Here is a 25597-nt window from a genome sequence, read left to right as displayed (position 1 = left end):
TCTTCTCAGAAGAACCACACAGCTCATAAAGAGACTTAACTTTGTGTCTCCGTAAAAACCACACTTGCTTGTTGGATTGTGTTGAAATGTTAACATGATTAATGTCAATACTATACCAAAGCTGTAGAATGGAAAAGTACACAAATATTTTAAGAGAACTATTAGTTGTGCAATAGTATAATTGTGAGAAGGGATATCCTTCCATTAAAAAACATAAATAGTTTGAAATACAAAACATGGACAGACTGTTGTGACTGAATTTGTGACATTACCTCATTCCCCCCTCCATCCCCCGCCCCTCTTCCCCCGCCCCCCTTCCCCCTCTTCCCCCTCTTCCCCCGCCCCTCTCAAAAGTTGCAACACAATGAATAGCGCCACCACTCGTCGGATATTGCCGAAGCGCACATCACGTTCCCAGTGTTTTTCGTTTCAATCGACCCCCTACCCCTGGTGAACAAATTCAAGCATGCAAAATGCGTGAAAATAAAGAATGGGGCTGTCAAAAGTGGTATTGTTGAGAACGAGGATGAATTTCCTTAAGTTTGACGTCGGGTCACTTCCGGATAGCGAAGACATAATTTTTTGACGAGAGTTGGGCCAAATTTACTCTCAAAAATGAGGGCGAAGCAGAGAATTCCAGGGGAAATTTGTGCAGACTGTGGATCGCCTGGTTAGTATATACTTATTTCTGAATTTATAATTTGATATGGTACATTTTAGACACTTACAATTACAAAACAGTCGAGACATAAAGTATTTGACTTTTCTGTCAGTCAGTGTCGTGTCAAGATTAAGAAGAAGCAGGCGAGGCAAGGAAAGTGAATGTTACTTTTTTGATGTCAGGCTTTCATTGACAACAACACGAGCACGACAGCAACACGACAGTGACACCTTGTTGTCTTGTTGGTTTGCCTACAAATAAATTGTTAGCCACATAAATAGGACGTTGTTTGCATCTTGGTTGTCTGTAGTTTTTATTTTGGGCCCTAAAAACTAATTAAATAATCAGGATAAATAAATGGACAAAAGTCTAAAGTCTTATTAATTAATAAATAAATAAAACGAAATTTTTGACACTTTGTGACAATGACAGTGGACATACGGTTGGTCGGTTGGTCAGCAGGTTGGAAGGAACATGGTCGCATGTAGACCCAGTAACTGGGGCGCTGTACTCCTTTTCAACAATTTTTGACTTTATCTGTCGTACTAGCGCCCCAGGGAATGGCACAGAATTTTAACAAATACCCAGTTTTTCGCGACACCCAGCCACAAAAAATGCCTCAAAATGACAAAAAGACCAAACAAACTAGCTCAAAAATCGCCTACTCTATTCTCGATACGTCTAGGATGTAACATCAGGCATTTAATTGTACTCACGATCATTTTTTAAACTCCAAATCGATGATTTTTAACTCCGCATCGTGGAGCGATTGACAAGTCTGCGATTTTCGGATGTGTATGGTAACGAAACATGGCGTCGCGTTGTGGGTGGATGTCCATCAACGGCTGTTTAATGCTACACTTGTTACAGGCGTTGCAGCGAATGCTATACATTGTACACGGGGATGGGTACAGGCGCTGCAGCTAGCGAGTGCCCACGTGCGTTCAATCATGGTCAACGTAACTTACACGGTGCCGGGTTGTTGGAAAATTATCAGAAAGGGGGTGAAAGGTTCTCAGAAAGGGAATATTGTCTGAAAGAGGGGATTTTTCTGGTCTGAAGTCTGCTGGATGAAGCTGGATGGTTCTGGATGAAGTCTGCTGGTCTGGATTTTTCTGGTCATCGCACCCCCCCAAAAAAAAAAAAGGAAAAAAACGAAAAAAAGGGGAAAAAAGATGATAAATAAATAAAAAAAAATTCTACAGTGACACTGGCAGCACTTAACATTATAAGAAGCAATTTAACCATGCACAAAAATCGTAGGCCTAGATGAAGTTCAGCGGTTTTTATTTATTTATCATATTTTCCCCCTTTTTTTTTTTTTTTTTTGGGGGGGGGGGCGATGACCAGAAAAATCCCCTCTTTCAGACAATATTCCCTTTCTGAGAAACTTTCACCCCCTTTCTGATAATTTTCCAACAACCCGGCACCGTGTAAGTTACGTTGCCCATGATTGAACGCACGTGGGCACTCGCTAGCTGCAGCGCCTGTACCCATCCCCGTGTACAATGTATAGCATTCGCTGCAACGCCTGTAACAAGTGTAGCATTAAACAGCCGTTGATGGACATCCACCCACAACGCGACGCCATGTTTCGTTACCATACACATCCGAAAATCGCAGACTTGTCAATCGCTCCACGATGCGGAGTTAAAAATCATCGATTTGGAGTTTAAAAAATGATCGTGAGTACAATTAAATGCCTGATGTTACATCCTAGACGTATCGAGAATAGAGTAGGCGATTTTTGAGCTAGTTTGTTTGGTCTTTTTGTCATTTTGAGGCATTTTTTGTGGCTGGGTGTCGCGAAAAACTGGGTATTCGTTAAAATTCTGTGCCATTCCCTGGGGCGCTAGTACGACAGATAAAGTCAAAAATTGTTGAAAAGGAGTACAGCGCCCCAGTTACTGGGTCTAGGTCGCATGGTGCTCTTTGCTTTGCATAAGCACACGATGTGAGTTCTAAATCAGGGATTTTCTTTCTATTTTTTAATTTTATGAATTCGGAATTGGGACACGTTTTGGTTCTGACATGGGGTGGATGTGGAGGGGGTTTTAGGACAACCCCATAACCATCGGCTGTGTAGCCCGGCATCTGGCTAATTGTTGCTATAAATGTTCACGAAGTAAACCAAATTAATTGTTAAATTTTCCACAGATCCAGGATGGGCGTCGCTGAATCGTGGGGTTTTGGTTTGTGATGAATGCTGCAGTGTGCACCGTAGCCTCGGACGACACATCTCACAGATCCGTGCCATCAACCATGGCTCACAATGGCCAAGGAGTCTTAGAGAGGTGGGTATAGTATGCAGACCATATGAACTTTTTCCCATTGCACAACGCGCAGCGCGCATGTACCTGCAGGTCTCCTGTCGGATAACTTTCCGTATGGCGCCACCACTTTTCCACTCATTTTTACAAAAAGGGATATATCAATCAGGTAAATAAGTTCCTATATTATTTTATATCGAATGAAAAAGTGGTGGCGCCATACGGAAACTTTTCCCTCCTGTCTACCATATTGGGGGTCAAAACATGCACAAAAGGATAGTACACATGTTTCTGCACAAAATGCGCGCTTAAACACATGTTGTAATCCCCAATATGGTGGACAGGAAACGCGCATGCAAGTGCCCCGTACGTTGTTTCTATGAACTTCAACTCTCTCTCTATCTAGATTTCACATAGCATTAAAATCCATCAAAAGACAAATTGTCAGTTATACCATAGTAATTTACATTGTGACATCACACTGTACTTTAAAAGCAAATTTGATTGATTTGCAGTTGCGAGCAATCTTCTTTCTTTGTGAAACCGGCCGCTGGACAATGGGCCAATAACCTTCCTGTCATCTTTCTCAGCTCCCTGATGAGTATACACAGCCCATGGCTGCCGTGGCGCTCAGGAGGATTTTTTTAAAACAAAATATCAACCATGTCCATGTCTACCCTCGCAGTACCCCATTTATATCCCTGGGAGAAGCCTATGGATAATATGTAATTTTGTTGTTGATGTTCTAGATGGTGTATGCTCTTGTAACAAACGGCGCCAACTCAATCTGGGAGCATTCTCTTCTGGATCCCTCACAAGTCCGTAGTGGAAAGCGTAAACCATCTCCAAAGGATCCCATACAGTAAGTATCTACTCATCTTACTGCTAAGTAATGTAAAGCCTCAGGTCGACCTTGTTTCAACAAAAAACAGTCAGTGGCTGACTTTTCAGGATCGCACTGCGCCTGAGCGAAACCTTTCAGTCAGCGTTTATTTACGACCTGAGCGTAACTACGATGATTTTAAGACAATCTGAAACAATCGCCGCTCGAAAATATTAACAGTCGCAAGAGTAGAACAATTTCAATTTGTACGACGTGATTCTGACGGTTGGAAACCATTTGCAGGCGCACGATTTCTCAGTTGTTGTGACCTGAGCATATTTTACCTACAGGTGCGTTGCCGACGGTTTGTTGGAGTTGCAAGAAAATCTTAGGTCGACCTGAGACCGACTTAACTTGCTCTTAGAGTGGGGGAACAGGCCTGTATGCTTTGTTTTATGAAAGGGCAAGTCCACCAAGGCATTTTTTCCTTGGTCAAAGGGCATCCCATTCTGAAAGTGTAAATTCTCCTGGAGCATTTCAAGGGCACCAAGGCAATGACCAAGTGGCATGGAGGCAATCTTTATTGCCTCCGTGAAGCATCAGGCCTGGGGGAAATTCTCCTAGGGACAAGGTTTTAACCAGGGTTTAGTAAAGGGTTTACAGATTTGCTGGAAATTTAAAACTGCCATGACTAGGTGTCAAAAATTTGTCACTTACATTTGTTTTACATTACAAAAACAGGGTGTCCAAATTTATAGCTGGGTATCTTTAAGACACACAGACAACCCTCTTGCTAACACTGTGCTCAGGATTCTACATGTATTTCAAAGAGCTGCTTAAAAAGAAGCTATTACTTAACAATTTGTTTTGCTCAGCAAAAATAAACAAGATACCAGCTACAAGACATGGTGTATTACTTACTCTTGTAAGCAAGAATTTGTTGTGCTTAGCTACTATTTTTGTGATAAGCAGCTCTATGCAGGGGTCGAAATTAAGTGTATTTTCATGGTAGTCAGCAGGGCTAGTAACCAGGAATTTTTAGTAGCCCTGATGAGATTTTGGTAGCCCGAAAGACACATTATGTCTAGCGTCACGGCTCAAACTTTACAATACACCATATAGCATAGTTCTTTGTTGTTTGTAATGATGATTTTTACATTATTTTTTCACTAGCCCGTCGGGCTATCAAACTGGAAAAACCAGTAGCCCGGCTGTAAATCTGGTAGTCCCGGGCTAGCGGGCTAGCGGCAATTTCGACCCCTGCTATGAAATGGGGACTGGCCATGTGATACATGTTCAAAGGCACTGGACACTATCTGTAATTACTCAAAAATAATTGTTAGCATAAAACTTACTTGGTAACGACTAATGGAGAGCTTTTGATCAGTTAAGAGTGACTCAAACTTTAGATCAATCTTAGCTCTGTGTTAAATCAAGCCATGGGCCAATTTCATAGAGCTGCTTAAAGACAGTGGACACTATTGGTAATTGTCAAAGACTAGCCTTCACAGTTGGTGTATCTCAACATAAGCATAAAATAACAAACCTGTGAAAAAATTGAGGTCAATCGGTCATCGCACTTGCGAGATAATAATGAAAGAAACAAACACCCTTGTCACATGAAGTTCTGTGCACTTAGATGGTTGATTTCGTGACCTCAAGTTCTAAACTTGAGGTCTCGAAATCAAAATCGTGGAAAAATACTTCTTTCTCGAAAACTATGGCACTTCAGAGGGAGCCGTTTCTCACAATGTTTTATACCATCAACCTATCCCCATTACTCGTCACCAAGAAAGGTTTTATGCCAATAATTATTTTGAGTAATTACCAATAGTGTCCACTGCCTTTAAGCAGACAATTCAGATTTTAAGTGTTCTGCTATTAAGCAAAACTCAGAAATGTTACTTGTGATGGTAGCTTGCCTGGTAAGCAGATTCTGGTAAATACTGGTTAGCAAAATTGTTTTGTGCCTAACTTACTCTTAACGTGTGATAATATATTTGGTGGCTGATTCAAACTGAACAATCAAATGTGCTAAGCAGTATTTCTGGTAAGCAGCTATCAAAATGAAATTGGGTTATGTGATTGACATGGCAAAAAGGCTTAAGTCTGTTTGTTTGTTTGTTTGTTTGTTCGTGTGTTTGTTTGTCTGAATGCTTATTTATGCCCCCAACAACAGTGGGCGGAATAGCATAGAGGACTCCGGGGACAATTGGAGTCTCCGTCACAGTTTTACCAAACGGCGTCTGTCCTCCAGGAACGCGGACCTGACGTTTTCAAGGTCGTAAGTTTTGACCTTCTCTATTCATAACAACCACCATGAAGCTGCAGCAGCCATTTTTGTTTACTGTGTTGCCATGGCAACATTGGTCAATCGTAGTTTACACATGCAGCATAATCCATCTGTATCAAGTAATAAATTTTTTGTTCATTTTGTAATTCATAAATACCTCGGACAGATTAGGCTGTCCTATTGGTTAAAAGCCAGTCACATGACCATGTTAACCTGGTGAAATTGCTGGTAATGGTATAGAACTAGAGCCATTTAAAACCAGTTGTCTAAAGCGCGTTCAGCGTTAACAGCCATTATATGTGTACTAGTGCGCAAGCTTAAATTCATGGCAATTACAACACATCGCAATATACGCAATCACAACACATCGCGATACGACACTAAAATTATTACACAAACATGTACCAATGAGCATGCAAAGCGACCTAAGGACAGAAATGGAAAGAATTTAGACGTTAAAGCAACATGTTGCCTTGGATCGACGAGTTGGTCTATAACAAGCGTTTGAAACTGTTTTTTATGAAATGCATAGGGTTAGAAAGATGTTTTAAAAGTAGAATATAATGATCCACACAAGTATCACGCAAAATTGCCCGGCTTTCCTTTTGCGTCACGAACTAACACAATCAACAATTTATGGGAGTCAAAATTTTGACTCTCATAAATGGCCGACCGTGTTTGTTGACGAGGTAAAAAGAAAACCTTGCAATTTCGTGGCATATTTGTGTAGATCATTGTATTCTCCTTTTACAACATCTTTCTACCCATATGCATTTTATAACAAACGGTTTCAAGATCGCTTTTCGAAGAGACCAACTCGACCGATCCAAGGCAACGTGTTCCTTTAAATTACAGTTTTCCTTTACTTTTATGCTTTTTAACAAAAATAGAGTACTATGTATTTGTGAATGGGAAAACAAGAGTAGTAAAGACTGAGTCTGGAACAGCAGTTAAGAACCTTGCAGTGTCATAACCCAGCAATAATAAACTATGAATATTGCTGGGTCCTTTATTACACAGCCAGTCATTAGTCCTAATGACCATGCCGGTTTAAAAAGGCTGTACAATATATCGCCTGGTCAGTCGTCACCACTCTTTCATTCCGTTAATACATGTTTTCAAAAGTACTATTTGTCATGTTTTTTAATACTTGCATGCTGCTTTTATTTTTATAACTGTTTTCTATTTCATAACACCACTTTTTCTTCATAATGTATTACTCTGCATTTTTATAAATATTTTTGTTCGTGGATAAAAAATTTGAAACTTCTAAGTTCAAGTATATATTTCTTTTTACAAAGAATTACAAAAGTAGTAGACCAATCCATTAAGCTCCGCCCCATTGCAGATTGACCTACCACAATGCAAGGAAGGTCTGGCACTATGGTCAGACATGCGTGCGTGTATCTTGGCGCGCGCAGCAGAGTTGTGCAGAAAGGCATTGGAGAGCTCCACGTGTTCTTGCTCACACGTGCGTCGTGGGCGGAGCCTACTGGATCGGTCTATTGTTATGTTAGCGGAGTGACAAAGAAGTAGATTGGGAAAGAGAAGCTTTCGACTCCCAGGACTTTATCATCCACTGTCTGACTGTAGTTTGCCTTAAAGTACACGCGTTTTAAACAGGCACTTACAGAGTCACGGCAAACCAAATTCTGAATTAAGTACATGAAACGTTCAAACGTCTGAAACAGTTAGGAGTGACTGGACAAGCCAGAAGTCGAAAGATCGACCATTGCAATCATTCGAAACGACTCTTGAGCGCCTTGGTTTCAGACGTCGATCTTGTCATTAGCCGAATGTTAAGTTCATTGGTCTGATACAAAAAATTATTTGGGTCGACTGGATTCGTTCCTAATCTAATTGGTTCTGTACACCTCTGCCGAACCTGTCTAAAACGGTTGTCATTAACTTTACGTAATTAATTTTTAACTTCTCGCTCAATTTTATTTTATGATTTGTTCACATTTTGCATAATTATTTACCCAAATGCTTTTCTGACTAAATTTCTCAAACAGTGATTTTCATCATTGTTTTTTTTGTTTTGAAGAAAGAGTAGTTAGTTCCCTTTATATGCAGTTGAGCATATCATTTTCAAGAGGGCAAGGCCTTCAATTTGCAAATTGCCCTTCTATTTGAAATCTTAAACTCCATGAGAAACTTTAATAGGGGGCATTAAGACAAGGGCCCAACTTCAAAGAGCTAGAAGCAGCAAATTTTGCTTTTAACAATTTTCTTCGAAGAACTTAGAACAAATGAACATGATACCATAACAGATGGAATGGTAAATGGTATATTGGCTGCTGGTATCCTTTATTCTAAAGCATAAATTTATTCTGCTAAGCATAATTGTGTTGTGCTTAGCTGATGTTTGTCTTTAAGCAGCTCTATGACAATTGGCCCATTCAGCTTTTTCTGTCAGTTTATTTGGATTCTTGTACCAAAGGTTTGAAATCCAGAAATTATTATTTTTGTCAGAAATTAATACCCAGAAAAAAAAATATAGGATTTTTGACCTTATGTTGGTCAGGGTCATGGATCTACTTATTCGAGAAAGTTGTTTTGAAGTTTACAACCAAGTGTTCATGGTAACATATTTATCTCAGTTTAACAGGCCCCCCTCCCACCCCTCTTGCCATGTGGACTAAATACACACTGCCCCTAATTGTGGATTTCCTCTGTATTAGTTTGCATGATTTGTATTGAACTGACCTTGTAAAAATTCCACCCTTATCCTCCGATTCAAAGAATTTTAAGCTCTGGGCCCAATTTCATAGAGCTGCTAAGCACAAAAATTTGCTTCAGCATGTAATTTCTTCCTTGATAAAAATAGGATTACTAACCAAATTTCCTTGTGATTTTGTTGTAAGGAAATTAAGTAACCAAGAGGTATTGATTTGTTTTGTTTTCTAGCCCTTCTAAATCAGAGTTCATTCGGGCCAAGTATCAGAGACTGGACTTTGTTCATCGACTGAAGGATGAAGATTCCAATGTTAAAGACCTTAGTAAAGTAAGTAGAATACATCTCAGCTGGTAGATCCTAAACCTGTCTCCCGCCTTCGTACATCACCAAGCTAATCCGCATCCGTAGTACTTAAGCAGCATACAGCATCAGAGTCCAGCTTTCTCCAGAAGACGATGAGAGCATACTGATCGAAACGTTGGGTTGAAACCAATAGTACTTTTTAGAATCATCCCAACTCATTTAGAGATAGTCATTACATGGTGTCACTGCAAACCTTTCCATGTTTTATTTCCACCATGCGATGTTTCAAATTCAACAAACCTGTCTCCATTTTTTAACCTTGCCGAAAGGGTCCCAAAAATGTGAAGTTGATTTTGCTTTATATGTGACACGTCGTGAGTTTGAGTCTGAAGGATTTCTTTTATTTGGAGTGGTGTCCTCGGTCAATGATATTACGGCTGAGGTTTCTCCAGGTCTTCCTGTCCCCCATGCACATGGACACTTCCCCAGCTGTCACAAATCCAGTGTCCTTTTTCAGCAGATCGACATTGGTCAGATGGCCTCGACCTCTTTGGGCTTGACTTTGCTTGGGCTCCCAGAGCACAAGAAAGAGCTGAAGGATTTAGTTCTGTTGTAATAGGATGTCATGGCCACGTGATTAAGAGCATCAAAATCAAGTACTTGTAGTTAAGTCATTGGTGTGTGGGTTCAGGTCCCAGTTGTGGCACTTGTGTCTTTGACCAAGATACTTTACTATAATTGCTTCTCTTCACCCATGGGTATAAATGGGTACCTGTGAGGGTAGAGGTTGATATTGTGTATCGAAGAGCCTTTGGAGCGCTATGGTTGCTCAGGCTGTTTACTCTCCAGGGAGCTGAGAAAGATTAAAGGGATGTTCATTGACCCAATGACCAGGGCACTATTGTAAAGCGCATTGAGACGGTTTTTGTGAAATGCGCTATATAAGAACCTGTTAATATTATATTATTATAATTAATTAATTTTGATTGATTTTTCTTTGGCAGCAACTTCACTCAAGTGTAAGAACAGGTAATCTTGAGACCTGTTTAAGGCTGCTCTCACTCGGTGCTCAAGCAAACTTCTACCATGTGGTAAGTTGCAGAATTTGTTTTGCATTACAAACACAAACTTAAAGGAACACGTTGCCTTGGATCGGTCGAGTTGGTCTTTGAAAAGCGCTTGTAACGTTTTTCTATAAAATGCATATGGGTAGATCGATGTTGTAAAAGTAGAACACAATGATCCACACAAACATGCCTTGAAATTGCACATTTTTCCTTTTACCTCGTCGACTAACACGGTCGGCCATTTATGGGAGTCAAATTTTTGACTCCTTAAAAGGCCGACCGTGTTAGTTCGCACAGTAAAAGGAAAACCACGCAATTTTGAGGCAAACTTGTGTGGATCATTGTATTCTACTTTTAAAACATCTTTCCAACCATATGCATTTTATAAAAAAAACGGTTACAAACGCTTTTTATAGACCAACTCGTCCGATCCAAGGCACTGAATACTATTGATAATTACTAAAAATAATTGTTGGCATAAAAACTTACTTGGTGCTTGGTAGCCAGCAATGGAGAGCTGTTGAAAATTTAAACATTGTGAGAAACAGCTCCCTCTTAATGGGAGCCCTAAATGGTCTGAACGTTTCGACAAGCTTGCTCTAGTCATCGTCAGGAGACGTATGTATTTTATCTTTGACCCTTCTTTTAAATGATTGTATGGTAGGAAAAAGGGAACACACCGTTACATGTTGCAAGCAACGCAGGGCAGAGCTTACAGAGTGAGCTCCTTATGGCTTATGGTGCAGACCCGGGGGCAATGGACAATAATGGACAGACACCGGCTGATTTAGCAAAGTGAGTACAGTGCCAAGGAAAAAGGGTGGATGGGCAGGGTCGTCCTCACCAAAGGGGGGATGGGGCTTTTGCCTAGAGAGCATTTAAGTTTGTTTATTCTGGAAGTGTCGTGGCCGAGTGGTTAAGAGCAGCGAAATAACACTCTGATAATTCTGATCAGCAGAGTGTGGGCTCGAATCCCCAGCCGTGACAAGCAGCTGGTCCCATGTGTTGTGTAAAAACACATGTAAAAGAACCACACTTATCAAAAAGAGAAGGGGTTCGCCCCGGTGTTCCTGGCTGTGGCTGCTGTATGCGCCGTAGCACCTTGTAAACCCTTTTAAGGTGCTACATAATAGGGTCTCAGAATTCATAACTTCAATAACCTATCTTTCTGAAAGTCTGTATATGTATATACTCAGCACCTTGAGTACCTTGTACGTAGATACACGCATGGTGTTACCGCAAACCAAAGAAGGTTATTGACAATGATGTTTGTTTGTTTACCTTAGAGAGGAGGGCCATCTTGAGCTAGCCGAGCGTCTTGTACAGTGTCAATATGAACTCACTGACAGGCTGACTTTCTTTGTATGCAGTAAGAGACCAGGTAAGACTCATAATCAATTTACACATTGTCCAAATACAGATCTTTGATGGTTTGTAACTAAAACCCTGAGCTCAAGCCCCAATACCAGTTTTGGTCCCAGCCTCAAATCAACCCTAAACCCCTGCATTTCCCATCCTCAAGCCGAGCCCCTGCCTTGCTCCCAGCTTAAAGCCAGACCCAGCCTGTGCCTTAGTCCCAGCATCAAGCCAAGCCCAAGCCTCGGGTCGAACCCCAGGCTCATGCCAGCCCCTCTCTTGGTCCCAGCCTCAAGCCAAACTGCAAGCCCGTCCTTAGTCCACCCTCAAGTTGAACCCCAGCCTTAAAGCCAGACCCCGGCATGTGCCTTAGTCCCAGCATCAAGCCAAGCCTCTAGTCAAGCCTCAAGCCGAGCCCCTGCCTCAAGCAGAGCTCCAGCTCTAGCCTTAGTCCAGCCTAAGTTTTGTTCTTTAGAGAACTGTCTTGCTTTACATGTATATTCTACTACCGCGGAGTAGATTTTCATAGTTCAAAAGACATCTCAGCTGTCAAAAGAACTGTCCTGCTTATTAACTACTACCTGGGCGGAACGTAGAACGGGACTACTACTTAAGCTTATAGTGGATGGTTATTAAAGGAACACGTTGCCTTGGATCGGTCGAGTTGGTTTTTGAAAAGCGTTTGTAACCGTTTTTCATAAAATGCATATGGGTAGAAAGATGTTGTAAAAGTAGAATACAATGATCCACACAAACATACCTCAAAATTGCGTGGTTTTCCTTTTACCTCGTCGACTAACACGTCGGCCATTTATGGGGGTCAAAATTTTGACTCCCATAAATGGCCGACCGTGTTGGTTCGCACAGTAGAAGGAAAACCATGCAATTTCGAGGCAAACTTGTGTGGATCATTGTATTCTACTTTTAAAACGTCTTTCCAACCATATGCATTATATAAAAAACGGTTACAAACGCTTTTGTTTTGACCAACTCGTCCGATCCAAGGCAACGTGTTCCTTTAAGTTCACTACTGCGGATTGAGTTCTGATTTGGTGTTGTCAATATTTCTAGCTCTAGTCATCGTCAGAGGAGACTCAACATTAGTATTAAGTGTTGGTTTTTGATCTTTCAGACCACCTTGGAGGCCAACACTTCCTGATCCCAGAGATGGCTGACAGCTCGCTGGACCGATCTGAAGCTGCTGAACTGGCCAGGAAGAAACTCCAAGCTGTAAGTTGAAACATTTATACTCGAGGTTCAGATCCAGAGATTTAATAATAGTGGCTTCAACATTATTACCCCTGCAGACGATTTCACGAAACCCTATGATTAATCCTATCAACCCGTTCTAACTTAGGATGGGTTCAATGTGTCCTAATGTCTATGGATACGAAACTTAACTCATCCTAAGTCCTAAGATTAATCCTAAGTTAGGAAGAGTTTGGTGAAATTGACGGCTGGTCACTGGGCCTTATACCATTCCTTAAACCATCTCAGCTCCCTGGGGAGTATACAGCCTTGTGCAACAAATATGTAGCGCACTAAGCTAATCAATCACAAGAGCCAACTCTGCCCTCATAGGTACCTATTTATCCCTGGGTGGAGAGAAGCAATTATAGTAAGTGTCTTGCTCAGAAACACAAGTGTCACGACAGGGATTCGAACCCACACTCTGCTGAACAGAAACACCAGAGCTTGAGTTCGGTCCTCTTATCCGCTCCGCCACGACACCCCAGGTTTATACTCAACGAGACAGAGTGGGACTCCGACCCTCTGATGATAAACATCTTCTGTCTATTCCTACTGCTTCAAAATCTCTTGGGGGTCAAATCCTTTTCTATAGCTGGTCCTTTTCAATACAATTTGATTTCACTTTATTTTCAGTTTTAATTTTGCCCTTTTCATTTGATGATATTGATATTTCTTGTGTGACTTTCAGCTGAGCAATCATCTGTTTGAGGAGTTAGCGATGGATGTATATGACGAAGTGGACAGACGAGAACTAGACTCAAGTAAGTCAAAGACTTTTGTTTATTTAAGTATAAAGAATTTCTATGTACAAATTTAGCTTGATGTTAAACCTTCTGTATATACTCATGAGCTATTTTCTTGTTGTCTGTTTCTATGCAGTTTGGTCATCGTTACAGAAACCCAATTTTATTGGGGCTGATAAAACGGTTCCGTTCCTGCCACTGAACCCAGAACTGTCTTCCACAAGAAACCAGGTACTATAAACCCTCTTTCGATATTGATAATAATAGTACAGTAAGGATACTGAGTAAAACCCTTGGATCTAAGGCTGAAGATACAGCCCGACTTAAGGGTGACACCATCTTTGATTCAGTCCGCTGCCATATTGTCATCACGTAGTGCGGAAAGGTTGCAGTATGTGTGCGCAAGTGAAATGCACCCCTGGTCTACGGTTCTAAATCCTAGACTTTTGACTTTGACTTTGTGAACCGGCACCCTTGAATAGCATTTTTTGTCAGAAACTGTTAAGTGCACTTTGTAAGTGCTGTTTGTTAGTATTTTTGCAAAAAATAGTTAATGGCCTGACGTTTCGACCCTAGCAGAGTCTTTCTCGAAAGCTAAATGACAACACAACAAACATGAACAGGTTACTAAGTGAAACATAAGCAGTGAAGTGGAAATACATGAATGGGGTTAGAAAGCATACATAAAAAAGCAGGGGGTAAACAATGAATAGGGGACAAAAAGGGGGGGGTGAAGGGAAGGGACTGTTAGTATTTTTATGAAGTTTTGGCCATGGGTTTCCAATGCGGTAAACCCTTCTATTGAAATCGACTTAAAATTTGTTTATCTATCTCAAATCAATCCAGGGTCGCCAGAAACTAGCTCGATTCAGCGCTAGAGAGTTTGCTACCCTCATCATCGACATTCTTAAAGAGGCAAAGCGGAGACAACAGGGTACCCTCTCACTCACACGGCCCTCTATTGACAAAGGTAAAGAACACTGCAGTGTTACCTGAACATCTGGGGCGGATTGCACCAAGCGGTCTTAAACCAGTCTATGCACTATAGCCGGCTAACTTGAGACGCGCTAAGACAGTCTTTAATTACAGACCGATTGCAATAGCGCGGTATATAATTATAGCCAGTCTTAAATCTTAAGCCTGCTCTGAGCTGGCTATAATCGGTCTTTGTTTTGGTTTTTAAAGATGGCGCTGCATTGGTTAGTTGTAGATGATTTGATATAAAGAGCTCTAGGATGAGATTGTATTTTAGAAATATAGATTACACCCATGGGAGGCATTATGATGATGATCAAGGTGATTGTATCGTAAATGTATGTTCCCAAAAGTAAAAATGATACAACTCACAGATTTGATATCCGATGATTTAAACCAAAGCAATAAGAACAATGCCGTACCGCCAGTGCCTGCAGAGTGCTAAGTATAATAATGGGACATTTGTTCGTATTGCATTACTTTTCACCAACTTATCTAAGACCGGCTTATTGCAACAGGCTTAATGACTGACTAAGCTAAGACCGTCTAAGGCAGATAGCCGGCTATAACTGACTGGTCTTAGACTGCTGACTAAGACCATTTTAATGCAATCCGCCCCTGACGTTATACTATGAGGCTCATGAATAATGCCAGAGACCGGCCCCCAGCCGGCGTGAACATTCACTTTTGACCTACATTCATTTCACATAGTGATACGCAGTAAAATTCTATGGCGGACGTGATAGGAGTGTACTATTTGGGCATCTATGGAAAGCTCATGTCACTGCACGTTTATCCAATGATATCATTGTATCCTATGGAATCACTGGATCTGAGTAGCAGGTACCTGTCTACTGCCAGTTTGACTCATGTAGTCTGGTCTCCTGTCTTTATCTACAGTTATTGGTGTTACAGACGTAAAACTTTCCATGTGTTTTGATTGGTCTCAGTTGATTGAACGCACCCTTTATATCTTTGCTTTTTAGAAACCGTTGAAATCCACCGAGCCCCCCCTCCACCTCTCCATGAGAAACCACCTCTTAATAACATTAATGTTTTCTTGGACGATAATGAGCCGGTGTACGACAGTGTTGCATCAGATGATGATGATGATCGGGACCAGGGAAGGGCTAAATCTGGCGTTTTTCTTAGGGAGGGATCTAAATCACAGGTGAGTGTTTTTTTTTTTTTTTTTTTTAGAAAAAATTATTTGTGAATAATGTCTTGAGCACCTGGCATGATCCTGCTAGTTGACCTTTGACCTCACATCCATTTGTACATGCACACACATTTCACTATATTACATTATGCACATGCATCAGCAGACGATTTAAAGCATACTCTTACAGCTCGGCCCAATTTCCTGGCTCTACTTACCGTTGGCAAAGAATCGGCACTTGCCGAAGCAGGGAATTCTCCGCTTACGTCAAGCATGTTTCACGGGTTAGCAGGGAATTTTGGCTTGTGCGCGTGTGTACTCAATGTTACTAGGCATTCTTTGCTTACACGGTTAGCGCAGAAATTCAGAGAATGCGGAAAATGGTAGGCAGAGAATTCGGCGGTAAGCAGAGCCATGAAATTTGGCCCTCGTGTATGTAGCTGACAAACTACATCAGTTCAGAACAGACCAATCAGAACACAGAAATTGAAAGCCTGATAAATTTATCCACTTGTTTCATTATGTGGTTGCACGGTTGGCTTGTGCATAAAGCGCTCGCCTCTCACCAAGGTGACCCCGGTTCGATTCTTGGCCAGGGCCATATGTGAGTTGAGTTGTGCTTTGGTTCTCTGCTGTGCCACGAGGGTTTTCCAGACCATCTGATTTTCCTCCCTCGGGAAAAATCAAACACTTTCAATCTTTGGCTGTGCTCCGTGGTCATAAGGGGTTGATGTGGCTGGCAGCAAAAGCGCCCTTGCAGGCCTGCTTCTTGAACACGTTGTAGCCGCGCCCTTCGCAATTCAGCTCTAGCTGCGAGTAAGGATGATTAGCCCTCCAAATTATTATTAATATTATATCATCGGTGCCAGTCTTTATCCTTGCAGATAAAAAAAGGGGACCAGTCTAACCCTACCTCCCTCCCCCTCCTACACATTATTGAAAAATTGAAACTTCCTGCATAATAAAGCCATGTAAGGAGACTATCTTGCTGTACCCGATACATCTTCGAAAATATAAACCACAGTCATTTCGTCTGGATGTTATTAATTACAGAGGATTATTTGGTAGCACCAAAGTATTTTTGGAAGTTATTGTTTGCATATTGTAGAAAGTGGTGTGCAATAATTTTGTTTAAATAATGACCTCCAGGAAAGCTTTAATTAATTTGATGGCATTCTTGTCGGACAGATTAAGGGTGTGTTCATTTTTAGTATTATTTGTCACTTTTTATCAATATTTTATTTTTGTATTTTTTATACTGAGTTTATTCTGTCTCACTGCCACCTGAGCCCCAATTTCATAGAGCCGCTTACTCACAAAAACTAGCTAAGCACAAACAAAAATTTGCGAGATTAAGGTGCATGATTTCAGGACCTCAAAATCTAATTCTGAGGTCTCGAAATCAAATTCAAATATTTTAGTGGAAAATTACTTCTTTCTCGAAAACTAGGGAGCCATTCCTCACAATGTTTTTATACTATCAACGGCTCTCCATTGTTCGTTACCAAGTAAGTTTTTGTGCTAACAATTATTTTGAGTAATTACCAGTAGTGTCCAGTGCCTTTAATATTGTCCCTCCTAAAAACACCCCCTTCCCTGGGTCCATAGAAGGTACCAGCAGCAGCTGTAGGCTGGGCCCCTGTCTTTCAGGTACATGTACCTGCTACTCAGATCAAGTGATTCCATTGGATACAATGGTATCATTGGGTACGTGCAGTGACATGAGCTTTCTATAGATGCCCAAACAGTACACTCCTATCACGTCCTCCATAGAATTTGACTGCATACATGTATCTCTATCATAGTGTTAAGTATAAGAACTAGAGGGCGCACTGGCCTATATACGCGCGCAGGCGGCCATTTACAAAACTGGCATCTCACAGCGTGTGTTTGTGCGGCCATTTTGTAAGTTGATCAAACAGCATCGCGTGAGCGTTCAATAAAAAAAAACTCAAAGGTGTATTTCATATTCAACGCGCGTGCAGAATGACACGCTTGTCATCTTGCGATCCCATGGCGTTTGTGCACGAAGCATCACTCGTGCGCCCTCTAGTATATAACTCTATGATCTCTATAGGAAGTAAATGTAGGTCAAAGGTGAATGTACACTCCTGCTGAAGGGCCAGTCTCTGGCGCTATTCACGAGCCTATGAGTATGACGTCAGATGTTCAGGTTACAGCAGCAGTGGATGTCCCACTTCCTCTTGTTAAGAGACCCTGGGGTATTTTGGACTTGTTCTATTCCAGACACTGCTTATTACTAACTGGTTTCTTAAGCCGGCCACGCGAAGATTATTGTATACCTCAGTCTCAGAAGACGTTGGCTTACTCTGGCGGTTAGACCGCAAGGGCACGACTCGCTGTAAACTTGTTTGTCTGTGGATTATATTGTTTGTTATGGTTTATTGCCGTTGAGATGGCTCCAGCAATGTCAAGAAGTTCCTCTGAGGGTTCTTCAAAGAAGGTAGACATGATTTTTATTTACAGTTGTCTGGGTGTCTAGGAGAATCATACATAAAGTTTCAATTTTGGTTTTAAAGCCATTATACACTTTCGGAACAAAACAAAAAATAAAAGTTCACAGATTTACAAATAACTTACAGGATTTACAGAAGGTAATGGTGAAAGACTTCTCTTGAAATATTATTCCATGAAATGCTTCACTTTTCGAGAAAACATTCAAACAATATCAATGCTCGATAGCGAGAATTACGGATTTATTTTAAACACATGTCATGACACGGCGAAACGTGCGGAAACAAGGGTGGGTTTTCCCGTTATTTTCTCCCGTCTCCAATGACCCATTGAGCCTAAATTTTCACAGGTTTGTTATTTTATATAAAAGTTGTGATACACGAAGTGTGGGCTGTGGACAATACTGTTTACCGAAAGTGTCCAATGGCTTTAATCCTTGAAGGCCTTGTCACGCAGGGCAATTGTTACATGCAACTTTGTTGCGTGTTTTTGTTTGGGGACTTAGGCCTTAAGGTTGTTATCAAGTAAAATTTTTAATGGGAATCTCATATGACATTACACATGATCAGGGTTTTCAACTCTAACAAAAGCTCAAAGTTACTCCAGCCCATCGGATCCATAAGTGCAAATTGCACCTGATATGAATGGAAATAGTAAACATGTACTAATAAGATCAAAGTCACAAAAGTCTTCTTTTTTGGGGGGGGGGTTATTAAAAACATTTCAAAAGTCACAGCAAAACGTCGAATTGTATTTGAGATACAGACATTACAATAAATGTGTTAAAAATATAAATATGTATAAAAGACATAAAGGCCACTAAAGATCTACGAAGATAAAATTGCTTACATCGCCCCAGATGGCAAGGGTTTTAGAAAATCGGAAATAAGCTCCAAGTAAATCATTCAGTCGGCCTCATTTCATTTGGGCATGCTATGCTTAGGCCAATTTTCCAAAACTTGCTTCCCACATTGTTGAACATTCTTAAAGACAGTGGACACTATTGGTAATTGTCAAAGACTTGTCTTTACAGTTGGAGTAGTATCTCAACATATGCATAAAATAACAAACCTGTGAAAATTTGAGCTCAATCGGTCGTCGAATTTATGAACGAAAAAAACACCCTTGTCGCACGAAGTTGTGTGCTTTCTGATGCTTGATTTCGAGACCTCAAATTCTAAACTTGAGGTCTCAAAATCAAATTCGTGGAAAGTTACTTCTTTCTCGAAAACTACGTCACTTCAGAGGGAGCTGTTTCTCACAATGTTTTATGCAATCAGCCTCTCCCCATTACATGTACTCGTAATCAAGAAAGGTTTTATGCTGATAATTATTTTGAGTGATTACCAATAGTGTCTACTGTTTTAAGGAGAAACCATGTTAGCCATAGCCTTATCAACAAGCCGTTAACTCAGACACAACCTCCTGTGAGTAGCCAGAGCCTCACAGGCATCCAACCTTCAAAACACTCAATTATCTAATAATGAACAAGGCACCAGACATCCTCTGTGGAAGTCTTGTGATCCTCCTGTGTACGGTCAGCCTCCTGTGAGCTCATTGTGAGCCTAGATGGGGGTCGCAAGTACATGTAGACTCGTCTCAACACAATCTGCTCTGCTTTTATTATACATTGTACATACATTCCATGCTCAATAGTGTTTTTATCTCCTTGAGGGTAGACTACTCATCATAGTATTGCCTCAACACAGTCTGTTCTACTTGTATGCAATGTACATATACAATGCTCAAGAGTGTTTTTATCTCATTGAAGGTAGACTACTCATCATAGTATTGCCTCAACACTTGAAATCAAATTCGTGGAAAATTACTTCTTTCTTGAAAACTATGTCGCTACAGAGGGAGCTGTTTCTCACAATGTTTAATACTATCAACCTCTCCCCATTACTCACTACCAAGTAAGGTTTTTATGCTAATAATTATTTTGAGTAGTGTCCACTGCCCTTAAGATGTCTGCTATGAAACAATAAAATAAATCAAAATGAAATGTTTGCTTTCTTGCAGAGTGCGAGCTCAGATGTTCCTGAGGAGTATATTACTCTTAAGGAGTACCTTCAAGTCAAGAAGCAGCTGGCTTCCTCAGAGGCTAAGGTGACTCAGCTCCTGGCCATGAATAAAGATCTCAATCAAGATGTCCATATGCTGCAGTCAATGGTGAGAAAATAATATAATAATAATAATAAAACCATTCTTATATAGCGCATATCACCGTGAGGTCGCTATGCGCTGTAAAAGGAAATCAACAATTATTGTACAAAGTAAACAGAGATGTTTTTAACCGGGTTTTGAATTGTTCTGATGTCTCAGCCTGTTTAACAACCTCTGGAAGACTGTTCCATAACTGAACTGCTGCATATTGGAAAGAGCGGGAACCGTACGACTTGGTTTTGATAACTGGGGGGGGTCAGAAGGGATTTATTTGAAGATCGCAGATTCCTGGTTGTTTTGTACTCCTGAACTAAGCTTTGAAGATAAATAGCTGAAATAGCCTGGTGTACATTGTAACATGAATGTGGCATGTCGTGGCCGAGCGGTTGAGACGAGCCAAGTTACATGCAAAATAAATCAATCAAAAGTTGGACTTAAAGGCTCATCAAGAAACAATTTATGCTTTTATTAAACAAGGTCGATAAACTCAAAGAGGAAAATGAACAGTTTCGTGCCATCCAGCGTCACATGGACTTCCCACAGAAGACGCGTGACTTGGAAAGCTACCAACCAAAAGCCGGTAACGTCAACCGTTCTCCGAGGGTCTCTGGCCGTCCAATGTCTATGATTGATACTCGTCTATCCAGCTCTAAACCCTTTTCTATCGTGCCTGAGAGTGCTGTGCCTGTTGCCGCTGCCCCTGAGGCGGCTGCAGCTGAGGGGAAGGGGAGGAGTGTCAATGCTAACCTTCCACCGATCACAGACGCCGGGGATGGCGTTGAGGTAGGTATTGTTCTATATTTCATTTTCATTAAATTGTTCTTCATCATGACATCACTAGGGGTAAATGGGTACCTGTGAGGGCAGAGACGGTTCTTGTGATTGATTTAGCCAAGTAGCGCATTATTTCAATTCAATTTCAATTCAAGGATACATTTATTTCCATACTCTCATAAAAGAATAACAACAGTTACATGTATTACGGAGTAAAGCAAAACATTTCTTTAAGTAAGAGTAAACATGAATAAATAAATAGAGTACAGGGCTGTTTTGGTAAGCGTAAGCTTGCAAAAAACAGACAGACAGACAGACAAGAAATGAGACAACCAGACAGACAGACAGACAGACAGACGGACAGATAATACATGACACAACAAATTCGTAATAATAGCGACAAGATGGCAGAACAGTTTAAGCTGAAAATAAATTGTCGCACAGTGACCAGGGGTAATAATGTTGGAAGCGCTTTGAGACGCCCTTCTGGTGTGAGAAGCGCTATATAAAAACTGGCTATTATATTATTGACGGTGACTAGAGCAAGCTAGTCGAAACGTTGAGACCAATTCAAGAACTGACTCCGCGGTAGTGCAGTTAGTTACGATCCTATAAGCTTAAGTAGTAGTACCAGCCAATTTTCTATACCTTCCGCCCGGGTAGTGCAGTGCAGTTAAAAAAGCAGGACAGTTCTTTTCAGAAGTCTCCCGAACATACAATAAATCTACTCTGCTACAGTAGAATAAAGAAAGACATTTCTCGTAGAACAAACTCTACCTGGCAAGTAGATACACACTTGGTGTTACCGCAAACCAATATATTATTATTGTTATTATTATTATTTTAATATTAAATAATTACTTGTATCTCTCAAAAAAAGGACATAAAACAATGACTATGTGTTTGTTCTCACAGGCTGAGGATACATCTGGGAAGGAGGAAAGACCTGCAAGTGACTACGACAATACCCAGACCCAACTAGCAGAACCAAGGTCAGTCAAAGGTCAAATCGTAAAGGAAACACCAACATGACCTCATGTTTGCATGGTCACTGATTATTGCCAAAAGGTGGCTGGCAAACTATGGAAAGTCATATTATTAGTTTTATATAAGAGTTTTAAAAATATGATGCAATTATTTGAGTACAACGCTTACATTAAATAATATCGCACAGAACATTTTCGAGCAAGATACAACTTTTTTGAAAAAACTAAATACACTGACGCTCATTGTTTATTCAGTGAAACCATAATTTAATAGTTGAATTGTTTCCCCAGCCCAAGCCAGCCAGACACGACAGACACCCCAGGGTCCCCTGCAGCCTCTAGCTCCCCCACGGCTGAGCTATCACCACGCAGCGACGGCGGTGGGGAGGTAGACCCTGATAAAGTACCCACGCTGGAGGAGATTGTGTCTGCCACAGACAAGATCACCAAGAGGATACAGACTTTGTTATCCATGGCAACAGAAGGCAAAGTGGACAGGTAATTATTCTGTAGGAATAATTATAATAATAAAGATTATTTTCCAGTACGCACTAATCCACCAATCAGATGCTTGAACTGGAGGGTAGTATAAAAAGCTATAACCTACTTTCAGTTTCCATATTGCACACTGCGTATTATGAGTGTCAATGCGTCACTCTAGGCATACGGACAGTGCAAAAATTACATTCTAATCTTTGTGCACGTGCATGCTGTTTGTCACGAAATAACATTCTGAAATTCTGAAACTTTGCCTGTTGCACGCAAGACAGGATATGTGTTGCAGAAGCGCTATATTTTTCTGCATTCCACTCGCACTTGTGAGATAAAGTCTAATATTTATGTTGAGCAATATCAACCTAATAAAGTGGCTCAAAGGGTGTGAAAAGAAGATGAAAAAAGCAACGGAGGAAAAATCAAAAACTCATATTCCTTCCTCTTCTTCTCGCCATTGGGTTTCTTGTTTAGTAAAGTGACTAGGTTCAATTTATGATAGTCCTTGGCTTCACAACCAGAACTAATGAGATGAAATAAAATTTAAAAACTGGTAGTAAAGTGGCAGTTGTTTTTCTACTTGTTCTTGTTTTTAGCTTTGCATCATGCTCTGACAATATTCGCTCTGCCGTGACTGAAATGGCCAATCTCTTTCCAGAGGTGAGTTCAATAGAATTGACATTATTCTGATGCTGATTCTACACTACTACTTTCTTGTACAAACAGCAGTATGTTCACCAACATCTAAAGAACGTCCTAAGATAGTAGCTTGATATCGTCAATAAATAAGATCTATGATTGTTTAAGTGTCTTGCTGGGATTCAAACCCACTTTGCAATTACTCGGCCGGCAAAACTTGTCTTTGATCTGCAACATTCACTTATAAAAAAAATGGTAACCAGTCAGAATACCATAGTTACCATTGCTGTGACTGGTACCATGGTCATTTCTAGTTTGGCCAAGACTGCTGCTAAGCTGAATCTTATGCTTAAAAACCTTGGCCCAATTTCATGAAGCCTGTATGCACAACAACTTTGCTTAGCACATTAAAAATATTGATTAACAGAAACAGGTTAGCAGCCAAAAATTAAATGAAGTTTACACTGTTGTGACTGGTGCCCCACTCAATGTTTTGCTTAGCAAAGAAATTTATCATGCAGTATTTTCTGCTTAGTAACTTTATGAATTTGATCCCTGATAATTTCCGATCGCATCGGAGTCGACCTATAACACGCTTTTTTTCCTTTCTTTTCATTTTCAGAAGCTACGGACTGAAGCAGTCAAGTCACCGCTACGTATCCTGGTGTCAAGTGCCACTCGCCTCCACACAGAGTGCAAGAACGCCGTGCCCTCTGACCCCAGCGTGACCCCTGACCTCAAAGGCCTGACCTCGGAGATCATCGCAAGAGCCTACGATATTGCCAAGTCTGCAAAGCAGCTGGTCACTTGTTTTCAGTGAAGGAGTTTACAGTCGAACCCCATACTAAGAATGCTCCATTAAAGAAAAAGGCTAACAAAAACATCCTTTTCATCTTGCAACTTACACCTGTTATATCTATGTAATTCCTTTTCCAGAAATTCTTTAATGGAGTTTTCCCCTAATGCTAACACTCTACAGGCATTCCACAAATCAGTTGACTCACAGAATGCAAAATCATTGATTCAAAGTTATTCCTGAGAGTGCTGTCTTAAGTCTTGTCCCCAGAAGACAAAATTGTTGGCATGCATCATGTGCAGGGGCCTTTCTTAAGCCATGGCTTGGGCTCTGGCTCAGGCTTGTTTTCAAATCGTGTAAGTTTAAAGACACTGGACACTATTGGTAACTGTCAAAGACAAGTCTTCTCACTTGGTGTATCTCAACATATGCATAAAATAACAACCCTGTGAAAATTTGAGCTCAATTGGTCGTCAAAGTTGCAAGATAATAATGAAAGAAAAAACACTCTTGTCACACGAAGTTGTATGCTTTCAGATGCTTGATTTCGAGACCTCAAATTCTAAACTTGAGGTCTCGAAACCAAATTCGTGGAAAATTACTTCTTTCTAGAAAACTACGGTACTTCAGAGGGAGCCGTTTCTCACAATGTTTTATAATATCAACAGCTCTCCATTGCTTGTTACCAAGTAAGTTTTTATGCTAATATTTATTTTGAGTAATTACCCAAAGCGTCCACTGTCTTTAATGTAAACCTGTTGATGTTTGTGTTTTCTGTCAGTCGAAAATTACCCAAAATCAACATACTCATTGAGGTTTTCAAACAATATTTATTTTTCTGTTTGCAGGGTCAACCTCACTTTTAAAACAGTTATAATAACGATGTATTATAAAGCGCACAAATCCAGGGGAAGGGTTGTCCCTTCCCCTGGATTTGTGCGCTTTAGGAAAATCAAGTTCAAAGGCACTCAATGCTTTTGACATGAGTTTGTCTTGAGAGATGTTTTGAATGAGTTATTATTTGTTGCGGTTTTAGTGTGGAAGGGGTGGTTAATTTAAAATTATAAACTCAAAACCCCAAACTTGCTTCCTGTTTCTTATTCTTGATGTCAGGAATGAAAATATGTTTGCAAGCTTTTTTTTGCTAACCAACCCTTTTCTGTGATAAGCAAGTTTGCGCTTTTCAGCTTTATGAAATTAGGCCCTGAACTAGCACAAATTCATGCTTAGCTAATTTGTCTGCTAAGCATAAATTACCAGTCAGGGTACCAGCCACAAACAATGTACATGACACGGTATGTTGGCTTGTAACCTGTTTCTGCTAAGCAATATTTGTCTTTGCTTAGCAGTTTTTCATGCAAAACTCGTTAAGGTCACATCACTATGTTAGGCAACTGAAATAAAAAGCGGGTTTTTTCTTGTGTTAAAAAAAATAAGTTTTAACGTTAACGATAAACAGAGTAATGTTGAGTAGGTGCTTGTAGAGTGCATGTCTTAAAATCAATCAGAATAAATCGAAGGAACTTCCGGAATTTAAAAATATTTTTTACTATATCGGAAGTTAAAGATATCGTAAAATATTGTGCAGTATACGCAGACTTGTACAAAACTGTAAAACCAGATTTTTTGTATGTAGAACTCTTTTTTCACTTGTAGAATTAAAATATAGTCAGAAAGTTTTATTATTA

General features: G+C 40.5%; 1 protein-coding gene across 3 annotated transcripts; it reads left to right on the top strand.

The window, feature by feature from the left end:
* Nucleotides 1–528: 528 nt before the first annotated feature.
* LOC139938789 (ARF GTPase-activating protein GIT2-like) lies at nucleotides 529–25597 on the top strand. 3 transcript variants are annotated; one of them, XM_071934420.1, is made up of 19 exons: nucleotides 529–670; nucleotides 2819–2955; nucleotides 3681–3793; nucleotides 5934–6035; nucleotides 8958–9054; nucleotides 10035–10121; nucleotides 10762–10892; nucleotides 11384–11478; nucleotides 12586–12683; nucleotides 13393–13465; nucleotides 13584–13678; nucleotides 14294–14417; nucleotides 15409–15593; nucleotides 20079–20228; nucleotides 20700–21005; nucleotides 21912–21988; nucleotides 22274–22480; nucleotides 23071–23134; nucleotides 23736–25597. In XM_071934420.1, the coding sequence occupies exons 1-19, from the start codon at nucleotides 616–618 to the stop codon at nucleotides 23931–23933; spliced, it is 2394 nt and encodes a 797-aa protein (XP_071790521.1). In that variant the 5' UTR covers nucleotides 529–615; the 3' UTR covers nucleotides 23934–25597. The 3 variants fall into 3 exon arrangements, with proteins under 3 accessions (XP_071790521.1, XP_071790520.1, XP_071790522.1); XM_071934419.1 differs by having other exon boundaries at nucleotides 5934–6038; XM_071934421.1 differs by lacking the exon at nucleotides 5934–6035.

Source organism: Asterias amurensis, chromosome 6, assembly GCF_032118995.1.
Source record: "Asterias amurensis chromosome 6, ASM3211899v1".
NCBI lineage: Eukaryota > Metazoa > Echinodermata > Asteroidea > Forcipulatida > Asteriidae > Asterias > Asterias amurensis.
The sequence above is the reverse complement of the archived record's forward strand: the minus strand, read 5'-3'. Positions and strand labels throughout refer to the sequence as shown.

Excerpts from the sequence above, each read along its gene's own strand:
- LOC139938789 (XM_071934419.1), top strand. The coding sequence starts at position 616 with ATGAGGGCGAAGCAGAGAATTCCAGGGGAAATTTGTGCAGACTGTGGA. Across the intron at positions 12,684-13,392 it reads CCAGGAAGAAACTCCAAGCT|CTGAGCAATCATCTGTTTGA; the intron begins GTAAGTTGAAAC and ends TGTGACTTTCAG. Across the intron at positions 21,989-22,273 it reads ACCCAACTAGCAGAACCAAG|CCCAAGCCAGCCAGACACGA; the intron begins GTCAGTCAAAGG and ends TTGTTTCCCCAG.